Source organism: Orbicella faveolata, unplaced genomic scaffold (genome assembly GCF_042242905.1).
Source record: "Orbicella faveolata isolate gen_17 unplaced genomic scaffold, um_ofav_v1 contig_34, whole genome shotgun sequence".
Taxonomy (NCBI): Eukaryota; Metazoa; Cnidaria; class Anthozoa; order Scleractinia; family Merulinidae; genus Orbicella; species Orbicella faveolata.
The window spans coordinates 4,121,677-4,145,403 of record NW_028301563.1 but is presented as its reverse complement, the minus strand read 5'-3'; the positions used below and the strand labels follow the sequence as shown (position 1 = coordinate 4,145,403).

Here is a 23,727-nt window from a genome sequence, read left to right as displayed (position 1 = left end):
CAGACCGCGATCTGACAACAGAAACACGAACCCGTCAAGTTGATCGAATGAATACAGGCTCAGAAACAAGGGCACAAACAGACATTTCCATTTTTCTTATTTATCTGCAAAGACAAAACACAGAGATTATTCAGTGGATAAATTGAAAAACGTGCCGCTTCAGATGCCGGTAAATGTATTTGTTAATAGAGGACGCTTCTTCGCTGTAAACAAAACAACACGGTGTCCTTGGGCATCGCAGGAATTAAATTCGCTGTTCAATTAATGTTTGATTGGTCAGGAGTGAGTTTTTTTTGCCAACGCTTCTTTCTATTCAAAACAACTCGCAAAATATGGTACACGAACCGCTCGAAATAAAGTAAGAACAAGAATTTCAACAGGTATTTTTACCAAGTATAACGGCGTACTATTCTATTCACAAATCTAAACAATAGCCTTTAAATCTGGCCGGAACTGTGGATAGACTGATCACTTAATGGACATTACAAACCTTTCTAAAGCGGTAAATACTGCTCCTACGGCTCAGTCCCCTTTTACCAGTTAAGATCTATGGTGCGAAGATTTGTACGGAGTTTCTTAGTTTCGACAGCAAGAGATTTTCGTTTGGAGAAATGACGAAATCATAAGTTTGGCTCTACTTGTTCTTAGATCTACGTGACATGTCCCCTTTGTTAAAAGGAATCTAAAATAAGGAAGTCATTAGAGAAACATTTCGACACAAAGCAACCTGAAAATGATACACCAAGCAGAACTGAGTTTTCGTTACCAAATAAAACCGCTCCGAAAGTTCATCCTCGCCTTCTGAAAGAGCGTGATCTGCAGTATTTGGAACGGCTGACAGAAATAGCGGAGGGAATCGGCTTTACGCACAATCCCAATGCTCCCGGTAAGTACTTTTAAGTACTTAAATTGTGCCGCAAATTTTTAGAAAATTGCCGCACAATGAGTTGACACCATCACGTTCTAATTACCAGGGTCGAGAAATGTAGAACTTTTAAATTATCCTGGCAAAGAGACAGTCAACATGGTCAAGTGCGAGGTGAGCAAAAAGCGCGACTTGCGTGTGATGATATAAGAAAAAAGAGAAACTGTCAAGCCTCGTATCCCCTTTAAGTCGCTTGCACTCGAACGAGAAAAGGGTCGTCTCCTCAACTGTGAGGTCGTGCTGCCCTGGAAGCTACAAAGAAAAAGAAAACTACAAAGCAAGCCTCTCTTCACTCTCTGAAATAATAATTGGTGAGAAGGGCAAGGTACAGAAACTTGGGAGTGTTGCGAACTAATAAATTATGGTGTCCCGTGTTGGACACTTTCACTTATGGATACTAACTGTGGGACTCTATGTTGGAAAAGTACATCGTCAAACAGCATAAAAGATATTAAAGGGACTAATGGTACACTAATCTCTCAGTTTCCTGGATTTTTCTTCTGCTCAGCTCAGATAAATCACATTTAAGTAACGCTTCGGCTAAGACGGAAAGAGAAAACAATAGGCCCCGGCACCGGGAACCGTTGGATGGTTTAGGCCGATCAAGTTCTAACTGGATTAGTAACAAAATTTTTATTGGTTAAGGACACATTAGCGCGAAATTCAAACAAGCATTCTCCGAAAAACAATTCTTGCAGTGTGATTGCAAAGCTAAATTTAACACGTTATACACATATTAAGGTAACAAGTAAACCCGTGAAGTTTCAGCGAAATTATATGTGAGGAAAGTTACAAAGTTGATAAATCTCTATTGTGCACTCATAATCTCTGTCATGTTTCCTATCCAGAATGACAGAAACGTCATTTACATGTAACATCATTGGCTGAAATATTCGCGCAAAAATCTGACACCAAGTAGCGCGTTTTCTTCAGCGAAACAAAACAATAACAAATGTAAAATGTAACTTCATTGATCCCTGCGCGATTTGCGCAAATGTTTTTCTTGATGTCAGCATTAGACTGTAACTGTTCGCTAGAAATCTTCAAAAAGATCAAAATCTGACAAAATGTTCAACGCATCAAAAAAATATTCTCCTCCCGCGGCTGAACCAATGTCTAAAGTAATTCGTCCATTTCCAAGTCGCGGGAATGTCTTTGTTAGAAATAGTGCTTCTTTCTCTTCTAGTTTTATTCCCCTTGCACGAATGTCTTGTACAGAGTAGTAAGAACACAAACAAGCAACAACAAGAACGCTGAACTGCTCGTTCAAGGAAATGTTTATGTTTCTCAAGCAAAGAAGGGACCCTTTGGCCTTGAATATCGCTTGTTCAGATATTTCCATACAGCTTTCGATGTTCAGCGTCTCAAGATGCTTTGCTACGCCAACAAGTTTAAGAAAATCTTTTGAAGAGATGGCAGTCCTGTTTAAGTTTAACCATGTCACCTTTGAGAAGAAACGAAGCGGTACTTTCTGATACAGCTTTCCTGTGTCGGCTAAATGGGGTTGTTCACAATGTTGCAATGCTTGGGCAGTTGACTTGCGTCCTTGAAATACAAAACGCCACCATGCAAGACAAACAGAGGACACACTCACTAGATCTTCTGGCTCAAGATACTCAAACACCAGCGGCCAAAAAAAGAGCAGAACTTCATTCATTTTTACCACGCTTGTTGATGTGCCGAAAACGAAAGAAATGGATGGAGATCGATGCGTACGTGACTGAAATATCTCGCGCGAGGTTCTGATTTCCATTTGCGAAAAATTCACACCTTGTGATTAGAGGTATTCTCTGTGGAGTTTCCGACAGGTTACTGTTGTCACTGTTCTTTTTCAAAGGTTGTGGTGAGCTCATAGTTGTGAATCAGGTCTTTTAGAGCTTCTTCAGGATAAATTACCTTTTTGAACGCGCAAAAATGGATAAGAGGTAAGTTGCTGAAACTAGCTTTACGAAGATTTTGATACCTTTTACTTGGATGTATTGAAATATGTGAGATTCAATTGTTCGTTATATTCTATTTTCAGAAAGAGATTGGGTGAACCATGTGCAAATGAAGGCTCAGGATCCAAATGCGTCAAGTCTGATACTAGTGTAAGTAGCATTCGATTATTGTCAAGACGACAATACACTAGCACTGACCTTTTTCACTACTAACTTTCAAAACCCAATTTTTCACACAGAAGAATGAACTGCGCCAGATGTATGGACAGAACATGCCGTCACTTAAAAAGCATCGCGTTGCCCAGGGATTGAAGATCGGAAAAAATTTTCATCAACTGGCAGAAGAATTGAAGATTGCCCAAGCCACCGCAGAGGTGTATGGTATTGATTGTCTTGCGGCAGGACAAGATGTGGACCACCAGACAATCGCCAAGTATCTGGACGTCGGTGAAGAGTCTTTCGAACGGATCAAGAGAGAGATAGTGTCAAGCAATGACAAGAAACTTCGCACTGTTCGGGACAACCTAAGGGAGGAATTTAGTTACAATCAGATAAGATTTGTTTTGGCTTGCCAAATCCGCGATATAGAGTTGTAGTTTTTTAGTTTTCGCTTCATGTAAACATAGATGCACGTGAGTGAGGTCAGCCTAACTTTCTTTCGCGCAAATCTGTGAATAATGAAATAATCGCGCTTTATCGACTTTCCACCAGGAAAGGAATTTTTTTGGAAAAATTGGGATCCCAGGGTGTTGGTCTCCTACGCACCTATTTTTTTAAATGTCACGCAACGCTTGCGTGACATCACGAAAAACGGCTGCGTGGGAGACTACGCACTACCAGGGTGTTGGCGGGAGTGAAAACCCCTGGCATAAAATTAGCCAAACCCAATCCCGCTGCAATTTTCAATCAGCCATTTCCAAAATCTATACTAGTTTCTTGACACGTGATCTGCTATTTGTCGTGATTTTTCTCGCTGCCATACCCTAAGTCCAAAAGCTTTATTTTTGAAATTATTTTGTGTAATCTATTGCGTCTGTTTAAAAATAAATTTGCGTGTCGTTGTTTCTTTATATAATTTCTTCCTTTTTCCCGTTTTCTCATTTTTTCATTCAAGTCCACAAAGTTTATCTTGGATTTTTATATCCAACTGTTGGAAGACAAACTGGGGACCACCTATCTGTATAATTTTGAGAATAATCTTGAATATTCGTATAAAACGATGGGTCTCCATGGTTGAATAGCACATTTCAGTTTGGAACGCAACATGCCAACTGAGGCTAATTTCACTCCCCATTGGACTACTAAATTCCTAGGGTGCGTTTCTTTAAGAAAATCCAAGATTTAATTTTTAATCCGAAAACGGATTATGCGTTTCTCTACTAAACAGATGAATCCAAGATCACCCGGATCAGGATGTATCAAAGGAACCGAAGAATCCTTGCCCAGAGTGGATTCTTCGGTTCCTTTGACGCATCATGATCCGAGAGATCTTGGATTGATCTGTTTGGTGAAGAAACGCAAAATCCGTTTTCGGATTCTTTCGGATTTAAGAATCCAATCTTGCATTTTCTTAAAGAAACGTACCCCTAGTTTGAATCCCCCCCCCCCCCCCCCAAAAAAAAACAATGAAAACCCGAGTGGTTTGGATACATAAGTACTCTCGAATTCCCCCAAAGACACTCGAGTGTTAGCTATGTCAGCACAGAGCAACCGTTTTCTATTATAAAAAAAAAATTTAAAAAAACAGTTCTTTGTAAAGCTGAATTGTAGGGGGTTGGAGTAACGAAACATAACGTAACAATGACAAGAGAGCTTTTACAATGCCATATATTTTTTCATTTCCATGGCCATTTAACTGTTACAACAATGACAAAAACCTAAGACCTTTTTGACTCAATGGGAAACTACCCTAGGAAGCAACACAGAGATGATTCAATTCTCTTGGTAGCAATTTTTGCAGCTCTTACACCTGTGACAGGTGTACAATTTCTACCATTAGTCACTAGCCTCAGTGGTACAATAGTATTTTACAACAGTTTACAAAGATTTCCTACAAAAAAAATATGCTATACTCTGTAAAGTACTTTTACATACAGATTTACATTTTCCCGTGGTGAAAACGCGAAATATAACTGTAACAAAATTTAACCCCTGTATGGGTATGTTTCAGTTCAATTTTATGTCGGGGATACAACAGGTATCCATACTTGTTTGCATGAATTATTGTGAAAACAAACATTTTTATGGGGTCTGGCTACAATAGTATCCAGATTTTCTTTTGCTCATAAGTAGCTAACTGTGGTCAGAGAGCAAATAGAGAGACCCACGCCATAATTTCTGCTTAGCGTTTGATCAACCCAAGCTGAAAACGATTTTGCCTGATTGCCCTCATAAGCGTCAATTCGAGCAACCAATGCTCCATTACGACCATGAATATGAGAGTCAATAAAAATTATACTCCCACTACCGTCCACAACGATCAACATTGTCTTTTCATTAGCTGTTAACAAATGGCATGACTGTTTCTGCTGAAGAATCAAGTCTATAACCGCAGCAAACTGATCCAGTGGATTCACACCAAACACATTGTACTCATGCAAAATTCCACAAACGTGGCAATGATCACCAGCTGCATCAATGGCATCATCCACAGCAACATTAATCCCCTCACCTCCAAACAACTCGTCGTGGATATCATTTCCAGTCCTGATTGCTTCTATTACTGCTCCCTCCCATTGTCGTGTGAGGGGTTGTCCAACAGGGGGTGTAGGTAAACTGGAGTGGCAGTAAATGTAGCCAAAGAAAAGAGCAATGAAAGTGCATGCATTGCTACCATTTCTGCCGTCAATGGTTGACTGACTGACATTTCCCGGAAACAACCACTCATTGATTCCACATCCAACATTAGTTCCAGTCACAGGTGTCATTAAAGGTGTTGGGACAGGTGCTGATGAAGAGTTGGGTCCTACAGGTGATGATGTTGTGGGGGCAGGTGTAGGTACGGTTGTAGTTGTAGATACAGATGAAGGTGCAGGCATGGATGATGGTGCAGGTACAGATGCAGGTGCAAGTACAGGTGCAGTGGGTACTGCTGCTGTTGGTACTGGGGTAGATGCTGATGCTGGATATGAAGAAGGAACAGTTGCAGAGTTTGCAGAACCAGAGGGGTATGTCTGTCTGGATGCTGAAGGAGGAGCTGATAGATTGGCATTTCCAGCTGGTGGTGCTCTTTGAAGGTTTTGGATGTCTGCAGCCATACTCTCCATTTCGCGTTTCCTCTTTTGGTGGTATGTGCTCCACCAGCTCTTAATCTGCGCTTCCTTGAGCGGCTCCAGGCCTCTCTCCCTCATGGCTGCAATACACTCCACAGGGTCTGCCCTTATCCCATAGTTCGCCTGCCGGTTATAAAATTCTATCATAACCTCCTTCTGCTGAAGTGAAAACACTGTTCGTTTTGCACCACCACTTTTTAGTGCAAAGCCTGGTTTTAGGAGGTTCTCCTTAAGCTGGTCAATGCCAACCATCTCAGAGGAATCTGAGCTCTGTTGATGCTCCATCTCATGTTGGATGAATCGGACACTGTATACCTCCTGACTGCCATTCCCACTCATACATGTACCAGGTGTTCCCTGAAGATTAGGAATTTCTTCAGACGTCACAGCACCTGTTGCACCTGCGATAGGACTTCTGCAGTTGGCTAGACTTTTTAGCTGTTGTTCGGTTTTTTTAGATTCCTTTCCAATGCCTGCCAGTGAGCGGGCTACAACTCCTCCAGTGTTTGGGTCAGAAGTTGGAAATTCATAGCTCCCAAAGAGCGAGATATCTTTGAGCGTTCCTAGCTTCTCTGGTGCCTTGCTTCTGTCAATGAGAAGTTTTCTACAGCTGACATTCTTCATTGACTGAAAATTGATCACACAGGAATTGCCATATTAGCACACAGTTACTTTAAAACGGTAATATTGTTAAAAGTCTGCATACAAGCCAGCCGGGTGGCCTATCAGACAAGTGCTTATCTCCGGTTTTGGTGGCATGAAGCAACTATGAGTATTTCTACTCCCTGCCTGGATAGGATGCTAGTCCATCGCAGGGTTACCCCTAATACTAAATTCACCAGTAAGTATTTTGTACACTTGAGTGGAGAGAGGCAAGTGTCTTGCACAACAACACTACGCAATGTCCCTTCCCAGGGCTTAGGCCTTGAACCACTCAATCTGGAGTCAAGCGAGTGCACTAACCATAAGGTACAAAGGAAGTACAAAAACCTTGTGTGCCCTGTAGTACTTCAACAAAACCATGCTTTTAAAATCTTGAAAGTTAGAGGGCATAATGCTGTATAAAAACAGTCAGACATTCTGGGGACATCACCTTTACCAGTCTTTTCGGCTTCAAATGGGCCATTCTTGATGGTTTTCTATACAGCACTAAGCACTCTAACTTACCAATGCAATGTTATTTTATACCCGACAGAATATCAATGAGGAGGGCAGGAGTGAACACTTACTTCTGCCAAGTCATGGTCAGATATTTAATCATGTTCTGCTTTCTAAAGAAAACAATTCCACATAAACAACAACATAATGCATGTACTCCTTGTACAGTGCAATATACAAGGCTGCTTATTTGGGTGCTTACTTGAGATAGAGAGAAGGGGAGGATGGGCTTATTTCAAACATTAGCCAGTATGATAGCTGCTTATAAAGAGCTGTACTATGAAGAGTTTAAATCAAACAAATATACATACCCCAATCAGTTCTCCCAACTGACTTCCTGTTTCCAAGTTGTTACCCACTCTAACCCATCTAACAATCTTATGACTGATGTGGGCAAAGTGGGTATCCAGCTTTGATTTCCCCTCACCGGCCTCAAAGTTGTTGTATTCAACAAGGGTCAACTGGAATGCTTTGCTGACTTCTGCCAAATAGAGGATAAATCCAGTATTGTGGTAGTGTGGACCATTGTCTGAAACAACAAAAGATTTTTACCATGTTATATAAGGTACTCGCCCTTTATACTTTTAAAATGTTTGCTTTGCAATTTCCCGAATTTTGAGACACACGAGTGGACACTGTCTGTGAATAAGAGTACTTGACTGCAAAAAATGTTGAAAAGTACACTGAAAGATGATATTCTGTACAATAAACATTGGGAAATCATGGCTGTTGATACCTTAAAATAATGGAAACAGGCATACAGTACTTCATTAATCTAATGCCCTTTTAAAAAAATTCCATGTAAATTTACCATAGGACAAATAATTTCTAAGGAACTTTTAGCCACTGAATTTTGGTTAACCCTTTTCAATAAGTCTAAAAGAAAAAAAAAAACATGATAGCATTTCACCCCACAATGTCAGTAGCAATCATGACAGAATGAAATGACAACTAAACTGCAAGATGATTTGACACGTCACAAGTTTGCGCAAATAGAACAACGATACAAAAACATATGGATACAAGAAAGGAGATTTTGTCTGATAATCCCTAGAGATATTCCATTCCAAATTGTGTGAATCCTTGAAACTATTGCTCAAAATTACTATAATAAGGAATAATAATCAGCAATATGTTTTACAATTTATATTGAGGCTTTTTCCATGCAATGTTCAAATGAAATACAAACTAAGCCTTTTCATGCTACAGTGGTTTTCGGTCTCTAGGAGTATTATTGTAACTGAGTTGACTGCTTACCAGAAAATAAATACACTCGAAAGCCAGGGAACTCCTTTTCCATCCAGCGGAAGCCAACATCCATAGCACTCTGGCTGAACCAAGCGTCCTGTTTGGTGTCCTCGCTCCAGAGGTCAATTACCTCTGTTCTTCTCTCTGTTTCACTCACTTGGGCAATGGCAAGGAAGCCATGAAGGGAAATTCCACGCTTCCCATACCAGTCTCTCTGGATTTCTCTTGCTCTGACACCCAACTCCAATTTCATTTTGTAATCCACGATTACCACAGCCTCGCCTGGTTGCAAGTTATCCAGAATGTACTTATAATAATCGCCTTGGTGTCGTGTGCGTAGTAGATGTGCCACATATTGGGTGTGAACCTTCATGAGTTCATCAAGTTCCTTTGTCAAGCTTTCGCGTTCACTGGCACTTGGGATACCAGACAGCAGTGTGCGTAGTTGCTTGCAAACATCGTAGAGCACACATGCATCTGGGCAAAACCTGTCATGTGGCTGCGAACAGGAGGCAAATGCATTGTTCATGCAGAGTTCTAAGCATGGGGAATGCCTCTGCACTTGATGGGCAAATTGGGTCTTCATAAAGCGCTGGTACTGTAAAACTTTGCCCTTAAAATCATTGACAGAAACAGTCGTTGCTCTTTCTACACAGGTAAGGAAAGACATAAACTTCTCAAAATTGGAGTAACCAAACTCATCACACAGGTTACACAACCCTGCCAGCATTGTGTTGTAACGAAAGTTGGATGGAAGGTGGGTGTAAATGTAGGTGCGTTTTACACCACTGGGATACTCAAGCAAGTACTGGTTGACAAGTTCCTTAATGCTGTCCTTCCAGTACCTGACTGGTGTTTCCTGGCCGTCGATCATAACACTTCTGCAGGAAGAAGGCCTTGAAACACTTTCTCTATTGAAAAATTCAGATAGTTCCATCAGTATGTCAGGACTGACACACTGTCTCCTAAACTTGAATTTTGCTGGAGGGGTTCCACCACGACCAAACAAAATGCAGTGGACCTTAGCAGCTGCTATCGTCTTTGACGAACAGTTAAACAAATCCTGCAACACACCGTATGGATAATCCAATGCAACAATTGACAATATTCTTTGCCTCTCATCTGCATAGCAGGTCAGCCTGCCAATGGAATTGGCAGCAGTTACCCTGTCCTTGAAGTGTTCTGGTGTTTTCTCACCTGTGAGAGTCACACGTGAATCATTTAGCGAATTGCCAATGCAAACCTTGCTTGTTTGTTTCAAGGATCTCCTTCTCACTTCTTGCTTCTTTTCTTTGTCCATACAAGCTTGGTATTCCTTTATGAGACACTGCATTGTAGGATTTTTTGAAATGTCTTGGACAAGCCCAAATGCCAAACAAAAATTCTTGTTTTGAAGTAACTCATCCATAAATTTGGCCAGATCTTCTGGTACAAAATGAACTGTTTTCATGGCTTCATCTCTCAACAAGTCAATCATGTCAGCCCTGACTAGTCTTTTTGACCGGTCTGACAAGTCTTTGTAAGGGGCCTTTCGTACTGGAGGTTTTTGAGTGCCTTTGTCACATGAGGTTGACACAGACAAGGTCAAGATGTGAGTCATTAGTTCTGGTTCGGGTTCTAACAGGTCCTCACCATCACCAAGCTCACCTCCCACACAGGAAGCATTAGGGGTGTCACACGACATTGAATCAAACACACCTTCAGGTGAGGTCTGCACCCTCATACAAATTTCCTAAGTGAAGAAAGAATACCACGAGATCAAAGAAAGGCACATAATACAAGTACAAGTGGTTGAACATGTAGGTAACATGATTACTTATGGTAAAAGAAATCATAGTGTTCCTAACCAGAAAATAGTGGCACTGCTGATCAAGGAATGTCTACATCATATTATGCCCTGTTCAAACATGTTATAATGGGCCATTTACCATGAACAATACTTTTTATGCAAAAATTGACCCAATATCGTATCTTGGCAAAATAAGAGAACAATAATGCAACACGATTTGGTTGAGTAACAAACAGCATAAACAATGCTGAAGCATGTGCATTTTACATTACAAAAGAGCACTTATGATTACTATATGTGAAACAATGTATATAGAGAAATGGAAGTTTTGCAAAGCACGAAATTTGTATAACATCAACACGGAGACGCCTTCTTTCATTTTTTTTCTTCCCATTTTATATTCGCAGCTTCACTGTGATGGCAAGGTAAGCTTTAAGCCTGGTTTTCACTAGCGACATTGGCATAACCAGAAGCATAAGATCTTGCGACAAGTGAAAATGGGTGAACATAGGCAGAAGCAGAAAAAAAAAGGCCACATTTAATCCTTACAAGTATGTTTGCATTTTTGTTTGTGCTTACAATCCATGTTGGACTCTTTTCAAATTGAAATAAGTGCTGTTACGCCTATTCTTCTTTTTCATGCTTATGCTATGCTGCTAGTGAAAAACATGATTTGCGTTCAGTCGACCTGTTATGTATAAATCTGTATGTGTGCAAATAAACAAGTTTCATATAGCTTATACATCTTTTTATCCTGTTGAAGTACCTATCACTGAGGACACTTGCCTTACAATGTACTTCAGTAGAGCATGCGGCCCTGAAATATAAATTCTGATACACTGGACAAGCTTTACAGATCTACGTTTTTTTTCAGTCTATCCCCTTTAGGATCCATTGAAATGATTTTGGGGGTTCTGTCGGCCGCTCGTGAAATATATTTAAGCTTGAGCTTACTTACCAAAAATTCACACCTGTGTGACAAGTATACCAATTCATGCCAATGCTAGCAGCTAACCTTTGAATAGAATAAACCGAAGACTGACAATAACAAAATACTTATAGATTGCCTTGCTTGACGAAACTTAAATATAAGGCTCTCTTACTCTATACAGGACACCGAAAAATGCGAAGCTATTTCGAAGATAATCTTACTTAACAAATGGCTTGCAGTATAAACATGTGAGCCGGCTTACCTCTAGTTTTTGGCACTTGACTTCAACTTCCAGCCTAGAACGGCAAGAAACACAAATTTTTCTTTTTCTGCCCTTATTCTTCGGGTCCTCAGTGGCAATTAGGTTGAAGACGCTTGCTTCCTTGCGGCTGCACTGGCGTAATTGCTCTTCTTTGACATTCCCGTGTTTCCATTCATCGTGACGAGGACAACAACAACGCGCTCGAAACGGCATTGCGAACAACAGGGAAGTGCCGAAGGCCGATAAAAATAAACTATTCGCACTCTTTGATACTATATACAAACGTATTTACAATTTATCTACAATTATGAGCGAGCAAATCGATTTGAAAAGATGAATCCACAGGAGACACGAGTATTAACAAGATGGCGGCTGTGCTATGAAATAAGAGACGCGATATCTCTATCCTCGTATCTTCTCCCGCTCACATACGAATCTCCCGAAAAACGACAAAACAATAGGTCGGAACAAGAGGTTTCCATATTTGGAGGTTTCGGACTTGAAATCGGCTTTTTCCGTAAAAAATACGAGGAAAAAAACATTCTAACCAATCAAATCATCGTATTTTAATTGAATAAGCCAATTATGCTGCGGTTGCTTGATAGCATTCTTCGCATTCCATTGCCGATATCTCTTTCCGTCTTAGCCGAAGCGTTACTTAATAATGACAACTGTATTTCATTATTCCAGGCAAACTATTAAGATTTAAATCCTCAAAATTATGCATGAAAGTATAATTTAATAAGCTTGACTGTTAGTTCCCAATGAAACACCCGGAGAATAAATTCTCACAGAACCACAGCCTAAGGAGGCTAAGCTGCTCTGCTGCTTCAGGGATTAAGCCAAACAATGCCATTTGGGTGTCAATACAATTAAGATTTAAAACCTCAAAATTATGCATGAAAGTATATTTAAATAAGCTTGACTGTTAGTTCCCAAAGAAAAACCCGGAGAATGAATTCTCACAGAACCACAGCCTGAAGAGGCTAAGCTGCTCTGCTTCTTCAGGGATTGAGCCAAACAATACCATTTGGGTGTCAATAAAATAATTTAAGATTTAAATCCTCAAAAGCATTAAAATATATTAAAATGAGCTTGACTGTTAGTTCCCAATGAAACACCCGGAGAATAAATTCTCACAGAACCACAGCCTAAAGAGGCTAAGCTGCTCTGCTGCTTCAGGGATTAAGCTAAACAATATTGTTTTGGTATCGAAACAATTAAGATTTAAATCATTGATCAAAAATTATGTATTAATGTTTAATTTCAGTAAGCCTGACTTTTTCTTCCCAATGAAACACCCGGAGAATGAATTCTCACAGAACCACAGCCTAAAGAGGCTAAGCTGCTCTGCTGCTTCAGGGATTAAGCCAAAACAATATCATTTAGGTGTCAACACAATTAAAATTTAAATCCTCAAAATTATGCATGAAAGTATATTTAAATAAGCTTGACGGTTAGTTCCATATGAAACACCCGGAGAATAAATTCTTACAGAACCACAGCCTAGAGAGGCTAAGCTGCTCTCTTGCTTCAGGGATGAGGCTTAACAATATTTGGTGCCAAATCAAAATTAAATTCTCAAGTTTAGTAATATTTTAATAATAAATTAGTAATCAATTAGTAATAAAATGAACATTTAAAATATTTTAAAGTGTATCTAGTGGTCAAAATTCAATAGATGTGTAACCTTGAATAGGCAGGGCGAAAAAAATGCTTAATTTAGCGGTTGCGTAGTGTTTGAAACTACACTCACTGTGACACTTGTGTTTTAGTGACAATGACAACAATAGACTTACTCGCTGTGATGCAATGAGGACTTACACTCACTTCATTTTTAGCCGAGGATTGATCCTAGGACCATTTAGCATTTTTCGAACTCTTTCAAGCCTTCCAACGATTGTTTAACCAGACTTGCTTCGACATTGCAGGGCTTGAACACGCTTTATATTTTCTGGTGAAGGTGGCGGCGTCTCGAGCAAGTAGGCGGAAATCTCACCAGTTCTCGCCATTTCATCGATTGGAAGGAAATTTATCAAAGTTTGATAGTTTTGAAATCCACTGAAACGATCCTTCATCGCCTTGTAGATTTTTACCGTCGAATTGGGTTAGCAAGAATGCCAGAACTAGTGGAAACCGACCGTATACCTTTTCCTTTCCGAGCCGAACCATCGAGGTCCATCGACCTTGGCGCCAAATGTGATCGATTTGGTAAGGTCGGTGCAAACTTCAACAATACCATGGATAAACTGTTCTTGCTACGGTAGTTATAGGATTCGGTCTGTAAGACAATTCACGCGAAATTGCGTCCGGTTTGCGTAGTATCCGAACACTCGTGAATACGGATAATAGTTCACATACGACCATTCTCTCCGGCGCTCAATCTTAAATGTTATTATCGCTGTCATAATAATTAACCATTCGCAATGCATGACTATTTCTTGTCTGGTCTTCTTCTTTTACTCTTGCGGTGAGATGCGTGACAGGTCGATTACCGCAAACTAGAACCCATACCCTGCTGCGAATTTCAGAATTGCATGAGTCTCGTCATGTTCTCAGCAGTTCAAATATGTGATCTTTCATTTATTCACTTACAAACTCCAGCATTGTTCACGACAACAGACCATAACATTATGAGGCTTTGATTATTGTTAACGTTTTCTATAGTTGTTTCTGGAGTCTTGATATACTCATAAACAAGTTATGATGTTTTTGAGACGTGTCCGCAGTTCTCAGCGCTCTGTTATTCTTTATCTCGTGACCTTGATGTTAATAGCGCTCCTGAGTTTCTATTTCAAGTTTCAACCTCATATGGCAAAGGTACTTCGAACTGCTTCAGAAAGAGTTGCTGATGATTTCAAGATTGCTTTATTGAAACGACAAAATCGTCTTTTCCTTGCTGCAACAAGGAAAAACCGCGACATGACTGCCGACTCTGCAGTCTGTGTGGTAGATCCTGCGATTACAGATTGTCAAGGCATGGGCTTCGCGGCATTCCTTCTTAACACCTTGGATCACATCTTGCTATGTCGCACTCTGGGAATTAACCAACCTACTGTGTTCTGGAGGGCTTGTAATTCAGTTTGCTCGAGAAATCCAAGAGTGAATTCATGGGACTGGTATTTTGAATCTGTTAATCGAGGGTTGGAGTCGAGGGTAGAAAACGTGTTATGCCCTTTGATGGTCACATATGACATCGGAGGCCTTCTCGTTCTTAACCACAGCTTTAAGAATCGTACTCATGTGGATGGATTTGAGACAAGCAAAATAATAACCACACAGGAGAGATTAAGAGTTAATAAACTGATTCATCAGTATGTTAAACCTAATTCTAGAATACAGGAGAAAGTAGAGATATTTTACCAGCAATATCTGGCCGGGTTCACGGTTTTAGGAGTTCACGTTCGAGGAACAGATCATTGGATGGAAACAAGCGAGAGAAGGCTGCCATCTTTGGTGAGCTGGGTTAAGAAAGCTCAGTCAATTCTGGAGACGTTGTCGCGACCAAGGAAGATTTTCATTGCAAGTGACAATAATGAAGTTATAAAGAAATTTGTTTTCTATTTTGGAACAGAAATGGTGAGTTAATTTCAATTGTTTGCTTTTTGCTATTCTCACTGCATGTATAATGAGCGTATCGCGATAACGCGCTACATTCCGCTAATCCCGAGGGTCCAGGTTAGTGGCGTCTAGTATGATCCTTTGCGGCCTTTCGAACATAAAATCTGTTATCATAAAGTTTGAGAAGGTTTTTGGAAAAGAAACGGTAAGTTTTCATGTGTTTTTTGTTTTCCAAGCTGAGTGCAGGCATTGGAAAATGTTTTTGCAACATTTACTGCAAAGTTCTCAACGTCGTGACCCCCATCCCCCAAATCCGCTAGCACAGTGACAGTTCCCCTCCCCTGCCCCCACGGTGACAACTATCTCCTGGCTACAGACAGGTAGTGTTAGACTCTAACCCAGCATGACTCTATTTTATTTTTGTTAGAGGGGAGGTTGGAAACAATTGTATGCCTCACTTGGCGGCGAGCACTAATACCCAACATCTGCTATACGTTAACCAAAATAATATCAGTTACCGTATTGAACTGTCGCTTACAAGCCCTGTCGCTTTTAAGCCACCCTGAGTATAGGCCCATGTACCAGTAAGCAAAATATAATTTTAATCCCCTACGAACATAAGCCCCCCTCTGGTTTAAAACTATGATGAAATGAATTCAGTTGAATCAGGAGCCATAATCGGGGACGGAGACCGTAAGTCTTGAGATCCGCGCGCACCTATGATATGGGACAATTTTTCTATTTTTAGAACAAATTGCGCCATCCTGACGTCATATATCCGCGCGGATCCACGCACATGTCGGGGGCTCTCGCGTGGATGTTGTCACGTTGCGTGATCAAATGGTGAGAGTTGAGAGACCTTGAGAGATTATATTGCGTATTTTTCCCAGCGATGGTAGGGAATAAGGCAGGGAATACGAACCAGGGCGCTTATATGTAGTTTTATGCTCTGAGCTAACGGAAAAGGTGGATTTTTCAGTGTCGAAAACAAGACTTCAATCTCCCGCTGGGAATGAATAATAAGATCTGCTCGCGCTAGTTGGGCCAAGCTTACGCGCATGTTTTTGCGTTTGTTCTGACTTAAGAATATAGCAAGAAAACTCTCTACTCTGGTATCGAGTTAATTTGTAAGTTTCTCAGACAATGGTTAATCATAACCAAAACCTGTTTTGATGGTTTCTTATTGTTTCTGCTTGTTTGGTGAGTTTGCAAAAGTTTTTGAAAGGAAAGTCTGACGCGTACAATTAGCTCATTTGCATAGTGCAGCTCGTGCACTTTCAAGTCCGAGTCGGTGTTTTCAATTGTCAACAAATCTTGACAAAGATTTCTTTCGTTATCTTTTGTGCTGAGATGCTGCAACAAATTTCACGAACGCAAAAAAGGCTACTAACATCATGTGTGTTTCTTCAACATAAACATAGCGAAGTTACACTGCGAAAATGACAATAGACAAGGAGTTTTGATAACTCGATCAACAAAATCGAAATCGTTATTCGAAATTAATTAAAGAAAGCGTCAACGTAACTTTGCTGATTATTTCTGCTTTATTCGCATATTTTCAGCTTAGCTTTTAATATGTTCTCAAACATTTATCAATCTTAAACATATTTAAAAACTACAGAGTTATTGTTTGAGTTCGATGTGCGCTTTCACACGAAAGTGCGGCGGAAGTACAATTTGTCACGTTTACTGACTGTACAAAACAAGCATCAGCGGGCGCTCTCATTCATCGACAACAGAGAATTTACTGAATTTTTACACGAATAAAACTGAGCAGTATCTACGGACGTAAAGTTATTGGGCCTTGGATGAAACATTAAGCGTTGCTTACAATTCAGGCGAAACTCAAACTAACAATTATTTTGTTTTACTTTTCGGTCGCGATAGACTGGCAAATTTCTCGCAGGCGTGTGGCAAGAGGAGTAGGAAACTATGAAGTCCTGAAGCTCTGCTATATCTAAATATATCCAGCTAGTTTTTTGCTGCGTAATGGACAGCTGTTAATCTTCAACATATGTGAAATTTAAAGTGGAGTAATGTACAGCTCATGTAAAAGAAACATCCGTTGGAACACAACTTGGTCAGCGATATATATCTGCTTAAAGCGGAACATACCTTAATTCGACACTGTCTTACTTCACTCAAACTAGAGCAGCTTACGACGAAAATACTTAAGCAAAATTCCAACAGACGTAAACGCGCTGAGTTGTGGGCCAAAAACATGAAAAAGTTCGGGAATTTCGGGCGCCATTCCCCCTGCGCGACATCCGCAAAAATCCTCGCAGCATGTACGCGCGTGTGCCGCAGGCGATGGCGCGATTTGTTCTAAATATAGAATTATTGTCCCATATCATGGGGACAACCCCAATACTGGAAATGACGCGCGCTTACGGTCCCCGTCCCCGATTATGGCTCCTGGTTGAATACGGATCAGTTATAAAGCTTAATTAAAAACCAACACTGCTGTAGCTAAGAGACTGTTGCTCAGTTCGAAACGATAAAACTCCTTACGAAGTTGTATGAGCCCAGGGAAGTTCTCTATGATTTACTGTAATAATTTTAAGATTTAGTACTGTTTATTGTTTATTTATTGATATAGTTAGAATATTAGTCATTAATTGATCATGTAAGTTTTCTTTTCTTTTTTTTCTTTTTTTTTTTTTTGATATTTTTTGATATTTTTTATATGTTTTTCTCGGCATATTAGCATGATTGTATTGCTAGGGGCCTAATCAGCCTCATCAACCCGAGTTGAAATAAAGTTACTTTTCACTTTTTTTAGGGCTTATGAGCTGCAGTTTACGGTATATAAAAAAAAAAAGAGAACGACCCGGTACATGTCTAATGCACAGTAAGATATTAAGATGACAGCGATATTATAGTTGATAAGGCAGGAGATCCAGCAAGCTCCGTTAATTGAAAGATTTGAAAGATCCCCCACAATATTATTTCACTATTAATTGCGTTTGACAGAACGCAGTTCTAATCGCGTAATGCACAAAAATTCGAGACCTGTGTATCTATCTATCTATCTATCGGGGAACACCAATTTGGCCACCCCCAAAAAATTCTTCAGGGGCGAATGACGTCATGTCCATGCTCGTTGCTTCTCCATGCATTTATCTGCTGTTACCGGCAAGTTGCGTATTTGAAGTTTGAAGTTAGAGTTATGGCGTTAAATGACCATATAGCTGACATTCATCGATGTCTTCACGAAATGTGTACGACTTTTGGGACAAACACAAAGGTGCAGTTCGGCTGCCTGTTGTCTACCGTCTTGTCTTCGACTAAAAACCAACACTGCTTTGTGCGAAATAAATCGCTGGAGAAAATGTGTCGTTTCACTTCGCTGGCTTTGATTTCTGTGCGCAAAATATATTACTTTAACTTACCGAGTTGTGTAGCTCGGCACATGGCCATGATTCTTGGTTATAGAACTATCTTACCGGGTAGTCTAGCTCGTTATAGCGGGTTAAATGATTGGAAACAGAAGCCGCACATTTAACTAGAGAATGTTGGTATGTAAACAAACACATAGAAAGAATGTTCAGCTAGTTAAACGGCTTAGTGAATAACAGTTTATTTCTTTCACATGAAGGTAAATGATTATGTTGTTCTGGTCCCCTTTAGTCTCAGGTCATTGAAAGTAAATTAAAAATAACAAACAAAACTTGGCATAGACGCAGAGCCTGACATTATGAAACTGCAAACCAAACCGAATTTCCCTTTGGGCAAACGAGAAGATTTTCATAAACGCAAATCGATTGGAAGCTTTAAAATTGCTCACAGGCCAGAGTTTAAGCTTGTTATTTTGTTTAGGTTTTGAATTCATGCTTAGTTTACGTCAAAACATGAATTTTGATGGCCTACTATTTTTGCGAGTCCACGGAAACTGGCGCCGTCACGCAACGTTTTGAACAACAAATCGGCCATCTTATAGTCTATACAGGGGACCCCTTCACTGGCATGGACTTTGACACTATGATATGATATCTGTATGTGTAAAACCTCGATTGTTCATGAAAAATGTTGATTTTAGCAATAGACAGAGGTTGAAAGCCAGCTGGTTAAATCATTTAAAGTATATATATGAAAGTGACAGTGTCGAATGCACTCATGATTTTTGACTACTACTAGTATATAATTAAATACAGAAGGCGGAATATTTCTATCACATAGATCAGAGACTAGTTACATTTCTATGGTCGAGAAAATATTGTGTGAATGTTTTATATTTAGGTTATTTTCACTGATGCTGTTCGGGCAAAACGATACCACGATCAAATCCCTCCTCATGATTTCAAATTTGAGCACAATGCCGCTGACCCATATGAGCGACAAATTGGTACTCAAGTGTTGATGGATGTTCTGCTGTTAGCTAAGTGTGATCAGTTCTTACACACCGAGTCCAGCGTAGCCTCTCTTGCCAGCTACTTCAACCCACATATGACCAGCTACTTCCTGCAGGATGAAACAACTAACAAGGTTTGTTTAATGAATTATTGATCCATGCATGTGCCTCAGGCTCAATTCTTTTAATATAGATAGAACCCTGCGCGCGCTCTGATTGGTCAAAAACCTATGTTTTATCAGGGTATAAAACATAGAAAAAGCGTGTTTTGTTGTTTTTTCCCACGTTACCTCTGGTCGACATTCTTGTTAGAGATGATGAAAAATACTTTCTTTGAAGAAATTTGTGATGGAGTTCTCTGCGAAGCAGCAGAAAGTTTGAAGACGAGGCATGTAACACTTTAGTGGTATTAAATTGCGTCAGTTTGCTGATCTGTGAGCTTTGTTGTTTCTCAGCTCGCGGCGAGTAAAATCTAAATCATAAAGTATTTGAGAACACGCATAAGGCATTTGAGAGCACTCGAGAAATGTAGAAAACACTCGCTTGCTGCTCGTGTTTTCTACATTTCCTTCGAGTTCTCAAATTTCCGTCGTGTTTTATCACAGTGTAACACACGGCTTAGGCTTCTTTATTTGTAAGTTAATCTACCTAGAGTTTTATAGCTTGTATACGCTTTGATGTTTTAACGATGTTTTAACCTTATAGCAGTAAATTTATAATCTTAGTTCTAGTTTTAAACCTTAGGTTTAGTATCACGTTTCTAGCTTTAATCACTTTTGTATTTTAGACTTTTATATTTTAGAGGACTCTCCTAAAAACCACCTCTAGGTGATTGGAGGTCTCCTCTTAAAATACTAGTTTATTATTATTTTATTTATTTATTATTGATGACTTATTTTTAATTTAGTGTAAATGTACGACCCCACCAGCTCTGCTGAGTGTTGACGGCTGAACATATGATTAGAAACACAGGGTATATTTAATTCAGTATGGTTCTCCAAGCCCGTGTTACTCTTATCCAGCGGAGCGTTCCACTGGCTGAGGATGAGACGGACTCTGTAAACAAGTTTGAGCATTTAATGCAGCAGTGCAATTTACCTCACTAAAAATAGCTACACATTGCTTTGTAGGAATCAGGAAAGGTTCACGAAAGAGGAAGAGACGAGGAAACAGAGCAGAAAAATCCCGAAGAGCTGGATGAAATTCTTGAGTGTTTTCAGAAGAATTATTTAGGAAGTGCTTGCTCAAATACTGCAAAGGGTCGATTCGTTAACTTGGAACAAACTCGAAGGTTTTTGAGAACTTAACCGCAACTTACTGTCAATAAGTTGGAAGGATGATTGAAGAAAAATCGGAAGGAAACGTATTTGAGGCCGCTAAGAATTAAAACGACAGCGAAATTGAGATAAATATAGTCCCTAGAGGAAATTTGAATCTCTTAACCCTGGTTTGCTAAACCATTGCTGTAACCAATGAACTACGGACAACAACGAGACAACAGGTTTTAGTGAGATAAATGGAATTTTTGTTAAGCAGTTGAACGGCTGTTTAAATAAAAATGTTCTTGTTTTACAGTTTTTCCTAAAAGCTTTAACAACAAAGTCCTATTTCTTGATTAATTTAATTAGATAATTTTTTTCATCTATTCTCTAGATTTTAATTTATTACGTTCTCGACTTTTTAAAATTTTTTATTTTTCGCTCTGCTCCTCCTCAGATCTTCGGAAGAGCCATTGTTATGCGAATGTCTTCATTAAGGTCACTGTAGACCTTCAGGGGTACCTTCCGGAAAATGCTTTCTTTACGCGCTGCTTTAAAGAAAACCACGGCAAACTATACATCAGTGTAAAGCTAATAAACTGTAGTATCCGAAAATAACAATATATTTTGCTATTTTTGTTTTGATAGGCACGCGCAAGCCTAAAAACGCAAAAATTACCGTACTTGCTAAACTGAATTACCAGCCTTTGTCTTACCGCGGAAATCCAAACTGACCGGACATTATCAATCAGGAGATGATGGGCTAACAAAGGGTGTGAGGCTTTTTCGGTATTTCTATTCGTTGCTTAGAAAATCTCTTTCAAAGTTGGACAACAGGAAATTTTCTGACTGCTGTTACTCAATGGGACGTCACAGGAAAAAATATTTCGATTTGTGCAAAAGCCTCACGCCCTCTGGTGCGCTAATATCTGACGAACATTTTGTCCAAGTTTCATTGAAATCCGATAAATCTACATACCCTATTAATTCATTTAAATAGAGGTAGTTCACACAAAAATAAACCTTAAGTTTTCGGCCTCGAAAGAAATTCACAGTTTTCGGACCTCTCTGAGGCGGTTGTCAACGTGGCCATGCCGCCAACCAATGAAACGCAGCTTCAAACTTCCCAGCGGGCCACAGTAATGTTTCCCGGGAATGAATCTGCAATGTTTACGTTTACATGCAGTATATCTTTATATCTTGCATCGTCTGCCGTGAAACATTCAGCATCTAAACCGAATCAACAGATAAATGGTAAAGAAGGAAAAGCTAAAAAAGAGGAATGCTAGCGGAATAGCCTTGAACAGGTCTAATCGGCGAGCCGAGTCGAGTGCGGATATTTAAACATTTACGAAAAAAACTAAACGCGCAATTCATCGGCCTGTTTGTTTTAGTAGAATATGGAAAAACACTCTATAAAGAAGGGGAAAGGAGCGTTTGGAGAAGCTGCCTTGTCAGATATCAGCGATTAAATTCGTCGGTAATTCCGCGGCAATCAACTTTTGTGCTGACTACTTTCACGAAATTTTATAATGCTCTTTTTTTGAAATCAGAATTTTTCTTGAAATCGCGAAATTAAAATCTCGCGGAAAGTTGCTTTGCCCTAATCGTGAAATTAAATACATGCGAAAAATTAAATTAGTATTGGGTGAGGTAGATCCATAGATATGCGAAATTAATTGCAAACAAGAGAAAATGAGTCATTTTCTCTTGTTGCAAAATAACGTTCACAAGTTCAACTGAAATTACTGCCACGTTTGGCATAATTATCTTCACTCAGCTATTGTCAGTCAAAAATTGGAATAATTAGATCCGGCAATTTACAATTTGCAGCTCGTGGATTAGATATGGAAGGTTTTTGGGTGTGTGTGTGTGTGTGTGTGTGTGTGTGTGTGTGATTGTATAACTGAAGCACTCATGGTGTACATGCGAGGTCTCGATCGTCCGCAGGTTTCACGTTGTATTCGGTGCTGTCTCGTGTTCTCAGCGTTTCTTTTTCTTTGTTTCCCCTACAACCATATGATCATCACGCGATTTCCTTAGACAAGCAATTCCTTGATTTGGCCTTTTCAGGATCAGATCCTACAAGAAACTGGAGCGGCACTAACAAGATTTCATTAACGCCTGTAGATTTGAAAAACGCATTCGTTAATTAATCGAATGGCTTCTTTGCTGCAACGAGGAAAAACCGCGGTAAAGCCAGCGGCTCCGTAGTTTGTGCTGTGGATCCTGCGATAACAGATTGTCAAAACATGGCCGGCCTTGCAGCATTTCGTCTTGTTACAAACTTGTTATCAACCGATCATTTACAAAATCTTTGCGCAGCTGCGCTTCTCGCGGTTCATTTTGTAATATCTCTTGAAAGCGAGCGTTACAAGTAAATCACTGGGAAATTAACTGCTTTCTCACTTTGTCTCTCGTCTGTAAAGGTTAAGGTTGGGTCGCAGTCTATTTCTATCACCCATTGTAGGAGCCGACAACTACGATTTTTGGAAAAAGGTAAAGAGTTGCAACGTAAAAGCTAAGTTTCTTACCACAAAAATATGACTGCCACACTGAGGCAACGATTGAACCCTGGAAGAAAAAAATGTTGATATTAAAATTAAAATATAAAAGAAGGCAGTACAAGTTTATCTCGAGTTCTTGCTTTTTTCCTTTCTTTTATTTTCTGCCAGTACTCAGTTCATCTCACAAGCAATCACTCAGAACTACTCTAAGAACTCAAGCGCGAAAAGAAGGCAATATAGTACAAAAGAAAACCTCACTATGCTTTACAAAAATTCAATCGGCGTAGCCCCCGAAGAGATTTGAACTCTTGACCCCTGGTTTACAAGACCAGTGCTCTAACCACTGAGCTACGGAGGCCAGCTTGAATTATTTTGCCAAACTGTTCATTCGTAAAAGAATAGGCTTTGTCAATAATTTAACTACAAAACATTGCGATAAGACAAAAGTTAAAACCATCACGGTTAAAAACTCTAAAAACTGTGAAAAAAAAAACTCTAAAAGGCGACGACGTTTCGACGTTTAC

At 39.7% G+C, this 23,727-nt stretch overlaps 3 protein-coding genes and 1 non-coding gene across 4 annotated transcripts; 2 read left to right on the top strand and 2 right to left on the bottom strand.

Annotated features, from left to right (window-relative positions):
- The first annotated feature begins 1,550 nt into the window (after window positions 1-1,550).
- Window positions 1,551-3,932, top strand: LOC149104341 (uncharacterized). The gene is made up of 3 exons (XM_089271297.1): window positions 1,551-2,850; window positions 2,949-3,015; window positions 3,105-3,932. Exons 1-3 carry the CDS (start codon window positions 2,840-2,842, stop codon window positions 3,459-3,461), a joined length of 435 nt encoding a protein of 144 aa, XP_089127423.1. The 5' UTR covers window positions 1,551-2,839; the 3' UTR covers window positions 3,462-3,932.
- A 746-nt stretch (window positions 3,933-4,678) lies between these two features.
- LOC110066622 (uncharacterized) lies at window positions 4,679-14,022 on the bottom strand. Its single transcript, XM_089271294.1, has 4 exons — window positions 11,526-14,022; window positions 8,553-10,275; window positions 7,607-7,824; window positions 4,679-6,764 (listed from the first exon to the last, which is right to left on the bottom strand). Exons 1-4 carry the CDS (start codon window positions 11,736-11,738, stop codon window positions 5,148-5,150), a joined length of 3,771 nt encoding a protein of 1,256 aa, XP_089127420.1. The 5' UTR covers window positions 11,739-14,022; the 3' UTR covers window positions 4,679-5,147.
- Window positions 14,023-14,047: 25 nt separating this feature from the next.
- On the top strand, window positions 14,048-21,011 carry LOC110068115 (uncharacterized). Its single transcript, XM_020775486.2, has 3 exons — window positions 14,048-15,104; window positions 19,326-19,571; window positions 20,568-21,011. The coding sequence occupies exons 1-3, from the start codon at window positions 14,229-14,231 to the stop codon at window positions 20,742-20,744; spliced, it is 1,299 nt and encodes a 432-aa protein (XP_020631145.2). The 5' UTR covers window positions 14,048-14,228; the 3' UTR covers window positions 20,745-21,011.
- Window positions 21,012-23,488: 2,477 nt separating this feature from the next.
- Trnat-ugu (transfer RNA threonine (anticodon UGU)) lies at window positions 23,489-23,561 on the bottom strand. The gene has a single exon. It is a non-coding gene; the product is annotated as a tRNA-Thr (tRNA).
- Between the last annotated feature and the right edge of the window lie 166 nt (window positions 23,562-23,727).

Coding starts and splice junctions, on each gene's coding strand:
- LOC149104341 (XM_089271297.1), top strand. Junction 3,016..3,104: donor GCGTCAAGTCTGATACTAGT/GTAAGTAGCATT, acceptor TTTTTCACACAG/AAGAATGAACTGCGCCAGAT.
- LOC110066622 (XM_089271294.1), bottom strand. CDS start 11,738: ATGCCGTTTCGAGCGCGTTGTTGTTGTCCTCGTCACGATGAATGGAAA. Junction 10,276..11,525: donor TCAAGTGCCAAAAACTAGAG/GTAAGCCGGCTC, acceptor TTCTTCACTTAG/GAAATTTGTATGAGGGTGCA. Junction 7,825..8,552: donor TCGAGTGTATTTATTTTCTG/GTAAGCAGTCAA, acceptor TTGTTGTTTCAG/ACAATGGTCCACACTACCAC.
- LOC110068115 (XM_020775486.2), top strand. CDS start 14,229: ATGATGTTTTTGAGACGTGTCCGCAGTTCTCAGCGCTCTGTTATTCTT. Junction 15,105..19,325: donor TCTATTTTGGAACAGAAATG/GTGAGTTAATTT, acceptor TTTTATATTTAG/GTTATTTTCACTGATGCTGT. Junction 19,572..20,567: donor AGGATGAAACAACTAACAAG/GTTTGTTTAATG, acceptor ATTGCTTTGTAG/GAATCAGGAAAGGTTCACGA.